The 15,474-nt window shown below is 37.7% G+C and overlaps 1 protein-coding gene across 3 annotated transcripts in view; it reads right to left on the bottom strand.

The window, feature by feature from the left end:
* The window catches only part of Vha100-1 (V-type ATPase subunit a family protein Vha100-1), a 207,513-nt gene extending 194,305 nt beyond the window's left edge, over positions 1-13,208 (bottom strand). For all 3 annotated transcript variants that reach the window (XM_090375739.1, XM_090375724.1, XM_090375730.1), the window contains exons 1-2: positions 12,991-13,208; positions 3,532-3,610 (exon numbers count right to left, since the gene is read on the bottom strand). In XM_090375739.1, the coding sequence (XP_090231865.1) occupies positions 3,532-3,610; positions 12,991-13,107 (196 nt within the window). In that variant the 5' untranslated portion in view covers positions 13,108-13,208. The remainder of the gene's footprint in view (positions 1-3,531; positions 3,611-12,990) is intronic.
* Between the last annotated feature and the right edge of the window lie 2,266 nt (positions 13,209-15,474).

Here is a 15,474-nt window from a genome sequence, read left to right as displayed (position 1 = left end):
ATATGGCCTAGCTTAGAGGGGTAGTCATGAGTCAGCCTGGTCATGTCCTGCTATTTTAGGTGTTCTGTCCATATTCTCAATTCTGCAGGCATCGATGCATCCAATTATGAAGTTTGCTAGCGCTTAGATATTTTCAGCTGATATCCGTTGTTTCCAAGGCATAACTTCTAGATTCAAGTAGAGTATGGATCTAGAAGTGGTGTTCCATTTCCCAGTTATTGTTTAGCCATTTAAGGAGCCAATACTCTAACTAAGAAAATTTATTAAAGTGGGTTTTGGGTTAGTATAATAGGTCGGTTATATAATGGTATGGGATAAAATCAGCGGTGTTACACATATTGGGTAATCAGTCAAGGTGCATGTATTCCTGCAATCACTTTTTGTACAATTTGCATTGCTGCACAGGTCTTAGTTCTGGTGATATCAAAATGCTGTGAGCCCCTCAACCAACTTTAGGCCTATGTCCTTAGGTGCGATGACTTTTCCTACAGGCTCACCTGCAATAATTGTTCTTTGACCATTGTAAAAGTTATCTGAGCTAATTCAGAGTGATTAAATTCTAAATTGATTGAAGCTAGATATCTTTCTAGTTGTGTTTTCTGACTGGCAGTTTGATTGATGGTAGGTGCTTTATTAGGATCAGATGATATTATGTAAAGCTTTATGTCACCTGCATAAGATTAAAGCCTGGTTGTGATGTAAGAAAAGGTTTAAGAGGTGCAGCAAAGAGCAAGGGGAGAGGACACTTCTCCCTTCATACTTAGATTTCAGTATTACTTTTGATACTGTACACACAAACAACTGCTGTGCAAACTGGAACAATGTAGCATTAGTGGCAAGTTACTACTATGGATAAAGGATGATTGAGTGGCAGGAGACAGAGGAGAGTTTTATGCCTTATCACAGTTTATGTATGTGCAGTGGAAGTGATAATGTAATGTCATGATTTGTTCTTGAACTTGGACACATTGCAAGTCCTACTGTTGTTGCTTCGTACAGTTTGTATGGTTGTCATTGTCATTACTCTGTGAAAGCAAGAAATGAAAAAGAACAGGGTTTGTTCTTCTGTTTTATTTACAGTAAAATATTAACCCTCTTCTAATTGTTGATTTTAATATTTTCATATATTTGTTTTTAACAGTTTGTATGGATTTCCAGAAACATCACAATAGCTTCATTTTTATTGATGACTTTCTCAAAGAGATAGTAGACAGTCAAATTAAAGCACTTTAGATTGTTTGATTTTATGCTTTATTTCTTTCCATTTCATACATTTTCACTCTGCATTAATGATCAGTGCTGAACAGATGAATTCTTTCATTGGTTATTGATATCTGTTTGGCTGAGTCCTGAAGTGATCATAATAAGTAGTATCCACTGTACTTATTAATTATACTGATAAAGGCATATCAAGTTCCATGCCAAAGTTTGCTGATGATAACAAAGGTTGGTAGGAGTAGATTACAGTAACTGGGATATACTACTCCAAGAAAGCATGGATAAATGGGCTAAAAAGTGTCAATTAAGGTTTAACATTAATAAAACCAATGACACACTTGGGATAGTGTACAATTAAAAATATCTGGGGGAAGGGGTAATTGTGGGTAATTTATCCATTGGTGGTTAGGCTATACCTGGAGTACTGTATACAAGTTTGTAAGCCTCATTTTAGGAAATCTTCAAATAGGCCTCTGGGGTTGGGAAAATTCATATTCACAAAATTACACATGTACACCAACCGTTGCTGAACTAATAACTTTTAATTTGCTTTAATACTGTAAAATATACATAGAACTAATGAAATAACCAAACTTTTCTTTAAATTACAGTAAAATAAAATCTATTTACAATAAATATAAAATATATATAAGATAAACAATTAGACTAAAACCGCTAAAATCCCGAAGCTTGTTGGATAGGGTTGGGTCCCATTGCAGCACCACCGATGATAGAAATGAAGAAATTATATGAGTTACAGCGGACCTCAGGAAATGTGGTTACCCCCAGAGGATCTTGGACAAATTTAATAGAGGAGTGGAGTTTGAGCAAAGAGAGCCGTTCACACCGGTTGCCACCGCATACATTCCTTACTATCCGGGCATAACGGAATGCATAGCACGTGTATTACGTGACTGTCAGACACACTGTGTGTAACTTCCGGGATGGAGGTTGCACACAGTTGTGTCTCAGGTTAAGGACCCCATATCAAGGGATGTTAGTAGTGGGGTTGTTTATGAGATTAGATGCCTGGATTGTGGGGAGTGTTATGTTGGTGAAACGAGGTGGCGGTTCAAAGATCTTCTGGGAGAACACATGAATGCTATAAAATCTGCGGATTATGGGAAGTCCGCCGTAGTAGAGCATTTTTGGGAGAAGCATCATCAGATCTTCCCGGACAAAGCTGTCATCGTCGACCATGCACATAGGTTTTGGGACCGCAAGTGGCTTGAGAGCTTGCGGATTTGTTCTTCTGAGAACAATACCATTAACAGAGACAGGGGAATTCATATTCATCCCCTCTTTGAGTGAGGCGGCGATTCTTGGACGGGATGATCGGTTCCGCCTGGCATGCTCCCGAGCTATTTCCGGTTCCAGTGCGCATGAAGAGAAAACTGCCCATGCTCCTGTGGAACCACGTGCTGAGAGCCACGAGCCTGCTGTTATTTAAGGATGTGTTGTACCATAAAAAATCTTACTGTTGAGAAAGGAGGCGGATGCCTCTGAAAGCTTTGGGATTTTAGCGGTTTTAGTGTCATTGTTTTATTGGTATTTTAGTGGTTTTATTTTCATTATTTTATCGCTTTTATTTTTTCATAAATTCTTATTTATCTTATATATATTTTATATTTATTGTAAATAGATTTTATTTTATTTTATTTTATTTTACAGTAATTTAAAGAAAAGTTTGGTTATTCCATTAGTTCTATGTATATTTTACAGTATTAAAGCAAATTAAAAGTTATTAGTTCAGCAACGGTTGGTGTACGTGCGTAATTTTGTGAATACTCATTTTAGGAAGAATGTAGATCTGTTGGAAGAACAGGTACAGATATTAGCAAAGTTTAATCAAGGGGATAAAATGGTACTCTTACCAAGAAAGACTTGGGTTTTCTGCAAATGGAAATTAGGCACCTGTGAGGAATCCTCACCAAAGCATTTAAAGCTTTAAATGATGGGCTGGGTAAACCAAATGCTGATAAGCATCCTTACTCTTTCTAAGATGACACACACATAATGGAACATAATTTTAAATAGGAAAAGGATGGTTACAGGAGAGATTGATGAACATTTGTTCAAATAATGATTGTTTGAACAAACTTCCAACTACTGCTGTGGAAGTCTGAATAAATTTGGATCTGGAAGTGGATAGTCTGAATAAAAAAGGATTGGCCAAATTATCAGAAGAGATGTGCAAATGAAGTGAGTAATTTTTCTGCTGATACTGTGTAAGTTCTTTATTTCATTCTGCCACTAACTAACACCCATGTTATATTTAAATTTAAAGGTAAAACTACAGATCACTGTACTCACTTAGTTTCCTTTCCATTTCATCACAACGCCGAACTTCATTTACAAACTTCCTTTGGAAGGCATTAACATCTGGGTTTAACTGAAATTTAAAATTTATATTATTATTGCTAATAATCAATTTTGCCATTTGCCAAACAAACTTTCTTAATTTGCAAAGCATTCTTATTAAACATCCTTAAATTGTGTTAGGTTATTAAGCATTCCTAAGATGCATATGAGATGAACAAAATACTTCATCTCATATATTTTATCGGTTTTTTTTTTTTTGTGTAAAGTCGTATTTTATCTAAATTCGGTGTAATTTTTTCTCTGCCACCACTCATCATGGCCTACATTTCTATTAACAGAAACATCATTTGACAATGAAAAAAACTACTTGAATGCAATTTCAAGTAAAAATGAAAGAGAATAGTACTAAAACTAAAATTGTCTTCCCTCTGCTTTCAACAACTAAAAACTATAACCATCAGCCCCCCACCCATACACAACCCTTTGTCCTGAAGTGCAGTGATGCAGCAAATATTTTTGTGTGCCACAAAAACACTTAAACATCATTACATATTAGGTTCCATCACCACCAGACTGTTGCAATGTTGAGTTGGTTTACATCCTGCCATCACATGCCGATCTTGTTGTCAGCCTGAAACAAGTGTGTTCATTAGCCCAGGTTGGAACAAACGGTTCATCAGACCAGGCAATTTTCACTCAAACATATAGTATCGTTGTTTCTGTGTCCATTATACACATACAGCAAAGCATCGAAAATCCAAATGTTGATAATTTGAAACATCAATAATGCAAAAGAGCCAGCATTTGTTTCTTTTTATGCTGGTGTCATAATATAACTACAGTAAGAGGGGTTATTGTGATCACATTAGCGAACTGAATTTTGATTCTATTAAACAATTCTAATAAGCGAAAATAGGAGGAATATTATCCACAGACTATAAAAATAAAGACAAAGCACAAATTTACACTTTTATTACCTTACCAATTAAGAAAATTAAATAACATGCAAAAATCAACAAACAAACTAATGCTATCCAACTCAACTACTCTTGCTGAAAAGAGAGATCTGGCAGCAAAGAAACAAAGTTTGAAAATGGTGCAGCAAAAAGTTAACTATTTCAGTTAAAGGCCTATACGCGTTCTGCTATAACGCGGCACACGTGTTTCTAAAAATCTCCGTGTTATGGTATTGTGTGCATTAAAAACAACAGGACTTATGGGAAACAAAGGGCAGAGCACTTAAAAAAAAAAAAAAAAAAAAAAGTTCAGTCTTGTAAGTAAAACACTGAAAAAAGTTAGAAGCCCAATAAAATTGCTAATACAGCTAAAAACATCTTAAATTTCTAATAAAGAAATAAATGCTACAGTAAATATAGCACTGTATATATAAATACTAATTGATATTTCTGTTCACAGACTTTTGGATTTTAAAATTTAAAACAGTAAAAAAAAATAAACAATCAATAACGAAGAACACGGTGTGCACGAATTGCAGAAGTGAAATATGGAGTAAAAAGTACTAAGCTTAAAAAATAGGAATGAAGAGAAATTTTTTTTTTTTTTTTTGTTAGTTGTTGGCGTATCAGCTTTTGTGGCCATAATACACCTCCCAAAGTTTTTTGCATTTTACTGTGATCCAAGCCCGAGGCGGGATTCGAACCCGTGACTTTTCAGTTGCCAGGCAGGCACTTTACCCACCTGGGTAGCCCGGTTGGTTTTTTTTTTTTTTTTTTTTTTGGTAGTTGTGGGCACATAGGCTTCTGTGGCCATAATGCACCTCCCAAGGTTTTTGCAGTACTTTGATCCAAGCCCGAGGCGGGAATCGAACCCGCAACCTTTGGGTTGCCAGGTAGGCACTTTACCCACCCGGCTAGCCTGGTCGGCTAGCCCGGTTGGCAAAGAGAACATTCTGAAAATTTGTTTTTTACATGGTTGGAGATTTCATGGAAGGGAAAACACATTTCACCATTATAACATAAAAAAAAAAAAAAATTATTTCATTTGCTGATTGCAAATGAAACAAGATTGAGTTTACTACCTGTTTATAATTAAATTGCACTAACAGAAAAAAAAATAAAAATATTATATTAGGGTCACCCATAATTGATTACATGTACCCATGTGTATTGTGTCTGTAAATTGTGAGCCCGTGACCACCAAATACGGAGGATGCGGAAAGGTCATGGAAAGACCACCGCCATATACCCGGAGAAATATGGCCTTAGTTGCTGATGCTCCTAAAAACCAAATAACAATTGTAAATTGTGTGTGTTCTCTGGTCGATTTGTCTGATTTGCTGGACAATAAAAACCTCAGAGGACAAAGCCTTGCTATCTAAGTCTGAGACTGAATAACTTGGCCATGGAGTGAAAAAAAAAAGGCCCATTAAAGTTTTTTGTGTCATTGACGGGATTCGAACCCAAGCCATTTCCACCCAGTGTGGGGAGGATGGTGACGATAACCCCGTGCTACCCGTGCAGACTGCACCAACAGAAAAGCCCAATAAACTGAGAACTGCAAATTGTTTTTATTGTTTTATGGTAGTGACTTCCAGAAACGTGCTCCTCTGCTCACGCTATCCTGCCCCACGAAATTTCTGTTCGAAAAGAAAAATGTGAGCTCCTGAAAACATGAGTTGGCCTATAACATCACCTATTATCTTGTGAATACAGCGAATGACAAGAGTGTGTCTCCGACCAAGACAACTACAGTAAATGAGAAATACAGCTCTCACACATTTTACCTTTTTTTAAGCTTCGTAAACTTGAATGTATTGCTGCAGCTCACTACATTCAGCTTGGTGCTGGATTTTGCATTCACCTGGTGTTACTTGCAGACGAAATCTCACACGAGACAACACAAAAATGGCTTTATATTTACATTGTTCCCTAATATATCCTCACCTTGGAGCAAATTTTCATTGCGAATTTCCATTTTTTTGGAACAAAAAAGTTCCATTTTTTTCCGTTACCTATGAATAAAAACACGCAAGTGCAACTTAGTGTTTTTATTTCTAAACTTACTAAACTTTTTTTTTTTTTTTTTTTTTTACTCTCCAGAACAGTATTTTTGATAAGTTCGAAAATACGAACAAATCAGATGTCTGAACTACCCCCAATCCCAATTAGTTCGAATTATCAACACTACTATCCTTGTTTTTAGTTGAAATGACTGGAATCCATCTGAAACAAGGTCCAATGCTGTGTGTGTGTGTGTGTGTGTGTGTGTGTGTGTGTGTGTGTGTGTGTGTGTGTGTGTTCTGATATACCTCTTTGCATACTTACTGTTGTACAGCACTCCCACTGCTGATTGGTGTGACTGTTAGATTGCACAATTCTTTTTTCTACCATATATTGATCTCTCACAAGTTGTCTCACAGGCTAACCACTGGTGGGATGTTTTCTGGTTCTACACCAGAAAACATCTCAGGCAATTTTGGTTAAAGCCAACAGCTATTGGTAAATAAATTATATTATTTCTACCAAATAGATATACAATTACTATTTATTATAGAAATTACATGTGAAAATATCTGTAGGATAAAGGCATCTGTGATACTTGCACCAGCATACCTATCATATCATACCACTCTTTCTGAATTGTATACAGGTGCGCACGCACACCCACCCACCCTCTGGATGCCTGCCTTACATGGCCTGGAACTTGTGAATTTCTTGAACAATGAGGGCATACACAATAAACTGACAGGTTATTAGGTATGCCCTCATTATTATAAATTGGCAAAATATAACATATAATTATATATATATATATATAATTATGTTATATATTTTTTTTTAATATAATTATAACCAATGTGAAAATACTTCTTGGACATGGCTTTTATTTATTTATTTTTAATGTTAAGCTTGAAAACATTCTTTATATTTTATTGCAAGTATGGAAACAAGATGTACTCGTACACACCTAGAGTGAGATGATGAATCGCTGCATATTGCAAAACAGTTAAATCATATGAAACTGTATTTCACCCAAAGCAATAAAGATAAGCGATAACTCAGATCTACAGAAGGGATTAAAATAAATTCAAATTTTATATTCTCTGACTTCCTCTGTTTGTTGTTTTTTGGTTTTTAGGAGCATTAGCAACTAATTCTGCCCAGACACGATAGGAGGGAGTACATGATGAGAGCCTTGTCAATCAATTCGGCCCCGGAGGGAATGTGCAAGGCTCAAGGGGTAGAATTTTTTTCAGCGTGGTCTGTGCTTGTTAACAGTAGAGACTGCTTCTACAGGGATGGGATACACTTAAATAGAAAGGGTGCAAGAATATTTGCTGATGCTATCAAGGCAGTGTTAGGTGGGTTGGAAAACTGCTAGCATGGGGGGATTCACAGACTAAAAGGTTAAAAGTAGCCGCAGGCAGAGGTGAAGGTGATTCTTGCACAACTTCTATTAGAATAAGTAGCAACCTGGAGCGAGGGGTGCTGGGGGTTTCAGGGACTGATAGCAGTCATCGTGAAACAGGAGAGTATATGGGATGTGTCAGGGTAACTAGGAATAGGTGCATGCATACCAATGCTAGAAGTATAGTAAATAAATTTGAAGTGTTGGTCAAGACATCAAAGGTGGATATTGTTGGGAAATCAGAGACCTGGTGTCACACTGATATTAGGAATACAGAATTGGAATTTGGGGAGTACAATGTGTACAGAAAGGATAGACAGGATAGGAAGGGAGGAGGCGTCATGCTGTTAATTAAGAAAAACAAAATCAAAAAAAATTCCAGTTGATATAGATGAACAGTGCACTGTTGAGTCAGTTTGGTGTGACATAAGCACTGCAAAAGCAAAAATAAGAGTAGGAGTGTGTTATAGATCTAAAGACTTGAATGAGTACAATGAACAATTGTACAGAGAAATAGAGTGGGCTAGTAAATCAGAATGTCTTATAATGGGGGATTTTAACTTCCCAGATAAAAGACTTTTGTAAGTAAGACTTGTAAGGCTTTTGTAAAAGACTAGTAAGACTTTTGTGGATTTATTGGATGACTGTTTTCTGCAGCAGCAGCATGTTCGAGAGGCAACCAAAGAGGGTAATACTCTTGATCTGGTTATCAGCAGTGATCATTCGTGTATTAAGAATTTGCAGATAAAGGAACCACTAGGTGGCAGTGATCACAGTGTATTGATGTGGGATTTACTTAGATATAATTATCACCATGGGTATAGGAAAGGGTTTTTGCTTCCGTAAAGGTGAGTACAGTGGTCTCAGACAGATTTTAAATTCTGTACAGTGGGATCAACTGACGATGTTACCAACAGTAAATTCTAAGTGGAAAGCATTCAAGGAATTAATCGTGGATGCTACTAAAAGTTTCATACCTATTAAGAAATATTGTTCAAGGTTTAAGCCTAAATGGTTATCAAATGAACTAATGAGACTCGTGACAGAGAAGAAAAATGCATGGGATGCATATAAATTATCAAGCGACTCAGAAGCCTATGGCAGATATAAGCTAGTCTGTAATCAGGTCACAAAGGAGATTAGGCAGGCGAAGGCAGATTACGAGAAATCTTTGGCAAAGGATGCTAAGAAAAACAGCAAGGATTTCTTTACTTATATAAACTCTAAAAGGAAGGGGATGAATCTGATTGGTCCACTTGATATCGATGGTTCGACTGTTGATGATCCTGCTCAGATAGCAAACAAACTGAATGAGTATTTTGCATCTACATTCACACATGAGGAGTTATTAAGGTTTGAAAATGGCAGTTTATCAAATTGTAGCAGGGTGCTTAATGATTTTGTAATAACTGAGAGCAAAGTGGAGGAGAAATTGTTGAAGTTAAACATAAGAAAGGCACTTAGGGTGGATGGGATCTATCCAGTTATATTAAAGGAGGTGGCAAAGGAACTAAGCTAACCCTTAGCCATAATTATGAGAGCATCCTTGGATTCAGGGGAGGTCCCCATGGACTGGAGATGTGCAAATGTATCCCCAATTCACAAAGGGGGATCGAAGGGTGACACGAGTAATTACAGACCAGTTAGTTTAACTTCTGTTCCGGGTAAAATAATGGAGTCACTGGTTAAAGATGCATTGCAGGATCATCTAGACACAGCAATTCAGACACAGCATGGGTTTGTTAAGGGAAAGTCTTGTCTGACAAATTTGATAGGATATTATGATGTGGTTACAAAGGAACTGGATGCAAAAAATAATTGTGATATCATATACAGTGGATTCCGGTTATTTGGGCCACCGGTTAATCAGGGCAGCCATTTATTTGGGACAAATCTTAAAAAACAGAACCGAATCGAGAAAATAGCCAGGGTTTACTTCGCTTAATTGTCCCAATTAAGTGAAGTTTAATCGGGGCAGGAGACCGCAGCACTGAAGATTACCCTACGATTGTCTCCGACCGTACCACGTAGTTCGATCGGATTTCAGGAGGCCACACCCATAAAACAATTAGCAGTCACCTGTTTATTGGGCTTTTCTGTTAGTGAAATCTATTATAAACTGATAATAAACTCAATCTTATTGAATTTGCGATAATACTGACAGCTGGAATTCTGTGGGTTATTATGATAAAATGTGTTTACACTTCCATGAAATCTTCAATCATATAAAAAATTAATTTTCAGAATCTTCTCTTCATTCCTATTTTTAAAGTTCATAACTTGTTACTCCGTTCTCACTTGCGCGTATCGTGTTACTTGCAATTTGTGTGTGCCATATTCTTTGTTATTGATTGCTTATCTTTTTACTGTTTTAAATTTTAACTGCCACCCACAAATGTCAGTGAACAGAAATGTCAACTAATTAGTATGTACATATTAAAGTACATATTAATTATTCCGATTATCATGTATATTCTTACAATTTTCAGTGTATCATTTAATTTTTTAATTGGTAAGGTAATAAAGGGTAAATTTGTGCTTAATATATCTTTACTTTTATAGCCTGTGGATAATATTCCTCCTATTTTCGCTAATTAGAATCGCTGTTTAATAGAATTAAAATTCAATTCACAAACGTGATCACAATGACCGGCACTTACTACACATCATATAGTGAACGGTACTTTACTATGGTGACTCCGTCATAACGTGATTTGGTTGTACAGCGAACCAATTGTAAAGCAGGGGTCCATTGTATTTTTAACCTTTTTTAATGTGAAACTTAGGATAATTGGGGAAGCCACTTAATCGGGCCAAAATGCACTAGTCCCGATGTGTCCCAAATAATCGGAATCGACTGTATTTGGATTTCAGGAAAGCTTTTGACACTGTTGCGCATGGAAGACTATTGTACAAATTGGAGCAGAATGGTATTAAGTGTAAGTTGCTACAATGGATAAAAGGATGGCTGAGTGGGAGAAGACAGATTGGTTTGGTTTGGTAGTTGTTGGCGCATCGGCTTCTGTGGCCATAGTGCACCTCCCAAGGTTTTTTTGCAGTACTTTGATCCAAGCCCGAGGCGGGAATCGAACCCGCGACCTTTGGGTTGCCCGGCAGGCACTTTACCCACCTGGCTAGCCCGGTCGGCGGAGGAGAAGACAGAGGGTGGTAGTCAATGAGTGCTGCTCTTTGTGGACTAATGTTATTAGTGGAGTCCCACAGGGTTTGGTGTTGGGTCCACTGTGGTTTTGTATATTTATCAATGATATTAATGAAAGTATATCAGGCTAAGTGTCAAAGTTTGCAGATGATACAAAGATTGGCAGTGTGCTACTGCACCAGGATCTAGAAAATTTTGGGAGATGGGCTGAGAAGTGGCAACTGAAGTTTAACCTTGACAAATGCAAAGTACTACATATGGGTAGAAGTAACCCCAGAGAAACATACCAACTGTGTGGTACTACACTTAAGATGGTAGAAAATGAAGACCTGGGAGTAATTGTGCCGTCAGATATGAAGTTTTCTGAGCAATGAAGACAGGCTGCCAGGGCAGGTCATGGGGTTTTGTCAATGATATATAGGAATTTTGCTAGCAGGGAAAAGGAGGTAATTGTCTCTCCGTATAAGGCAATAGTCAGGCCACACCTTGAGTACTGCATACAGGTCTGGAGGCCTCATTTTAGGAAGGATGTAGATTTGCTTGAGTGTGTACAGAGAATGGCAACAAGATTGGTGAGGGGAATCAAGGGATCCTCTTACCAAGAGAGGCTTAAGTTCTGCAAATTGCAGTGGCTGGAGACTAGGCACCTGCATGGTGATCTGATTGAGGTGTATAAGGCCTTGAATGGGTTGAGCACGCTGAATTCTGATGGGATCCTTCCACTTGTTCAGATTACGAACCTAAGGGGGCATAAATTCAAATTAAGAAAAGACAGATGTAGAATAGATGTGCGGAAATTTGCCTTTAGCCAGCGGGTGGTTAATTGCTGGAACTAACTTCCATCTGTCGTTGTGGAAGTTGATAGGTTAAATAAATGTAAGGAGGAACTGGAAAGGCATTTGGAGGGAATGGTGTGATTTTTTTTTTTTTTTTTGGCTGCTGCTGCTGCATAAACTCATACACTTGCTTTCTTGCATCACATGCCACTACTACTACTCCTTGTTAGTTGTTGGCGCATGAGCTTCTATGGCCATAATGCAAAAACTTTGGGCACCTCCCAAAGTTTTTGCATTTTACTGATCCAAGCCCGAGGCGAGAATCGAACCCGCGACCTTTGATTTGCCAGCCAGGCACTTTACCTACCTGGCTAGCCCGGTCGGCGCTACTACTAACTAAGGCCATATTGCTGCGGGGATATGCGGTGGTGATTCCCTGACCTTTCCGCATCCTCCGTATTTGGTGGTCACGGGCTCGAACCCCGGTCTAATCAAGAAGCGTGTGCTACGTACTGCTGCTCCTGCCCACCTGGCTACGGGGGCGCCCTGACTTCCTCTACAGTGAGAGAAAGTCTGAGCTCCACTCCTAGCATATGAGACTTCGTAAACAGGACTAGAATACAGTAGAGCGGTAGTTTGGTTAGACTTGCATAATATTAAGAGGTAGGATTATACTTCGAGGTGTTATGTTGTTCGGTTAGTATGTAATAACTAAACGGAAACGGTTTTCCAATTCCAGAGATCGCCCAATCCGTCTCGAAAGGAGTGTTAACACTCTTTTCGAGACAGATTCGGCGATCTCTTAATATAATTATAATAAATGAATCGGCAAAGGGTTTTTTTTTCGTTGAGGGGGGAATCGAACTTTACTGTCTCTTACCCCTTCCCATTGATAGTTCGTACAAACATAACAATTAAATTAATAAAGCAAATTCTGAGAATGACTAGCCGGCCGGTATATTTTTGCCACTAAAGTGACAGAAATAAAAATACTGTCGAATACTTAATGACTGGTACCCGGCTATTCCAATCTCCTTTTAAAAGCTAACAATTCCAAATTGATACCGCATGTGAATATATTCAAAAATATATTCGATCCTTCAGTTACTCCAAAAATTTTTAAATACGCAGGGTTAAGATACTTACGTCTCTAAATTGCACTAATCCAAGCTCTCCTAATTCTGATACACAAGCATATGCTGCTTCAGACTGAAGGAAAAGTTGGCATAATGCCATTTCTTCACTTCTAAAAAGTGAACCCATTCTGCAGTTTACATATGCTAAAACTAATTCGAGTATTCCCCACTCCCAAAAGCGACCATACCACAAAACGATACCGACAACGCACAACTAAGTAACCTGCAGAGCATGTACAGCGCATTCAAAATCAATAACTTTAAAGGGCTACGTCATTTAATTGCACCGCTAGATGGCGAAGCGATAATTGCCATTCTTAACTTTATCCACAATTCTTGAAATTTTTTTGAGCTACTACAACTAGATGGATTCCGAAGGAAGAGGGGAAGGAAACTCAGGAACTTCGGGAAATTTTGCTTAAAGCCTATAGCTATCGGTAAATAAATTATATTATTTCTACTGAATAGATATCTATTTACCATTTATTATAGATTTTTTTGGGTGGGGGGAAAAATGATAGAGAAATGGGGAATAAGTCATCTAAAATAGAAAAATAGACGGTTATAAAAATACACACATATGTAAGGTTTCAGTAGGTTACATGTTTTCCTCTTTGAGACAAAAAAGTACTTATCAAATCGAGGTATTTCGTAGGTAAACACTTACGGGGACATGGCGTTAGCTTAGGCCTCACCGTAAAAGTATAAACAGAAAGACGGGACCGAAAACGAAAACCAGAGTATAACAAGAAATATAAATTTAAGTTTTAAAAGGGCACCAAGAAAAGGTTCGAAGAGGATGGCCCTTTGAAAAGATGACTATATGGGGACCTACCTATTCATTTTTCATCTCGGGCCATTGACAACCTGAATCTGTCATTGTGTAACATTTATTGCAATTCACGAACTACGTATTATGCATTACACATGTACACAGAGTGGCCACTTTATTAGATTTCAATATCTCGTGAAAAAGAGCGTTTCTTGAACAACAGCACCACATGTTCATACCATGCGATACAAAGGAAGTAGGCAGACACTGCATGATTGCAATTCAGTGAAAGAATGGACAAAAATAAAAGACTTAAGTAATTCTGAACTTGACATGGTAATTGGAGCCAAAAGCACAAAGATATCGAATAAATATCTAATTACCATTTATTCCTAAATAGGACTAGAACTACAGTACAGCGGCAGTTTGGTTAGACTTTTTTTTTTTTTTTTATTAATAGCAAGATACACAACAGGTAACCATTAACAGTGTATCTGAGATCAGATCAATAAACATAACAATAATATGAAATCCAACAGGACGATAAACATTGATATAGATTCAAACAATAAAAGCATATGTACAAAAGAGGATTGTATTAAGTTAAGTTACCGGTAAAACAAGTAATAATTAATCCGTTAGAGAATAGAAAAATAATATAACAAATAATAAGCTACAATAATTAGATGTGAGCTAGTCACTTTGCAGTTTAAGAGAAGAGGCAAACTTGTGGATGGAGTTCATCAGTGATTGGGAGTTGTCAAAGAAGTCAATGAGAGAGTCATTTGCTGATTTGCTGATTCTGTTCAGTGGACTGAACTTCATAAAGTCCGTGTTGGCAGAGTCAAGGCGAAACGGTGTAAGGTTCCTGACTTGTCTACAGGGAGCATTGAAGTTTATTTTACTCAGGATATCAGATGCTTCATAAATTCCAGTGATTACTTTGGCTAGAAGGGCGATGTCAGCAGTAACTCTTCTAGTGCACAGAGGCCTCAGATGAAAGTAATCGCACAGCGATTCATAATACACTGAGTGATAGAATAGAGGATTGCGGTACGTAAGGTAACGGACAAAATTTTTTTGGACTGCTTCAATTTTGTTAGTTAAAGTCTTTGTGTGAGGATTCCAGATGGGTGAACTGAATTCAAGGATTGGCAGAACAATAGTTTTATAAAGGATAACCGCATATCTGTAGTTTTTGAACTTGTATGTGTTCCGTTTGATGAATCCCACTGTTTTGAATGCTTTGCTGGTGATTTTAAGGACATGGGCATCGAATTTAGCACTGCTGGAAAAGAGAATCCCCAAGTCGTTAACTTTGTCACACCTTTCGATGATCACAGAGTTAACAGTGTACTCCGTATTCATTAGTTGTGGAGATCTGCAAGATGAGAAAGTGATTACTTTGCACTTCGAGGGGTTTGCAGACAAGCCATTCAGAGATAGCCACAGAGAGAATTTATTGAGAGCACATTGAAGCTGTTGAGAATCGGTAATCTCATTCACTGCTGAGTAGATCTTAAGATCATCTGCATAGAGAGCAACTTGAACATTGGAGGTGTGGATGAAAGAAGGAAGATCATTTACGAAAACAATGAAGAGAAGAGGACCTAAGGGAGAGCCTTGTGGTACTCCGCTTAGTGGTATGAAACAGTCTGAGTTCACTTGATCGATGATAACGCTCAAGGAACGATGCGTAATATAGCTGCGTAGCCATGAGAG

Source organism: Mastigoproctus giganteus, chromosome 1 (assembly GCF_048544385.1).
Source record: "Mastigoproctus giganteus isolate SK-2022 chromosome 1, ASM4854438v1, whole genome shotgun sequence".
Lineage (NCBI taxonomy): Eukaryota > Metazoa > Arthropoda > Arachnida > Uropygi > Thelyphonidae > Mastigoproctus > Mastigoproctus giganteus.
The sequence above is the reverse complement of the archived record's forward strand: the minus strand, read 5'-3'. Positions and strand labels throughout refer to the sequence as shown.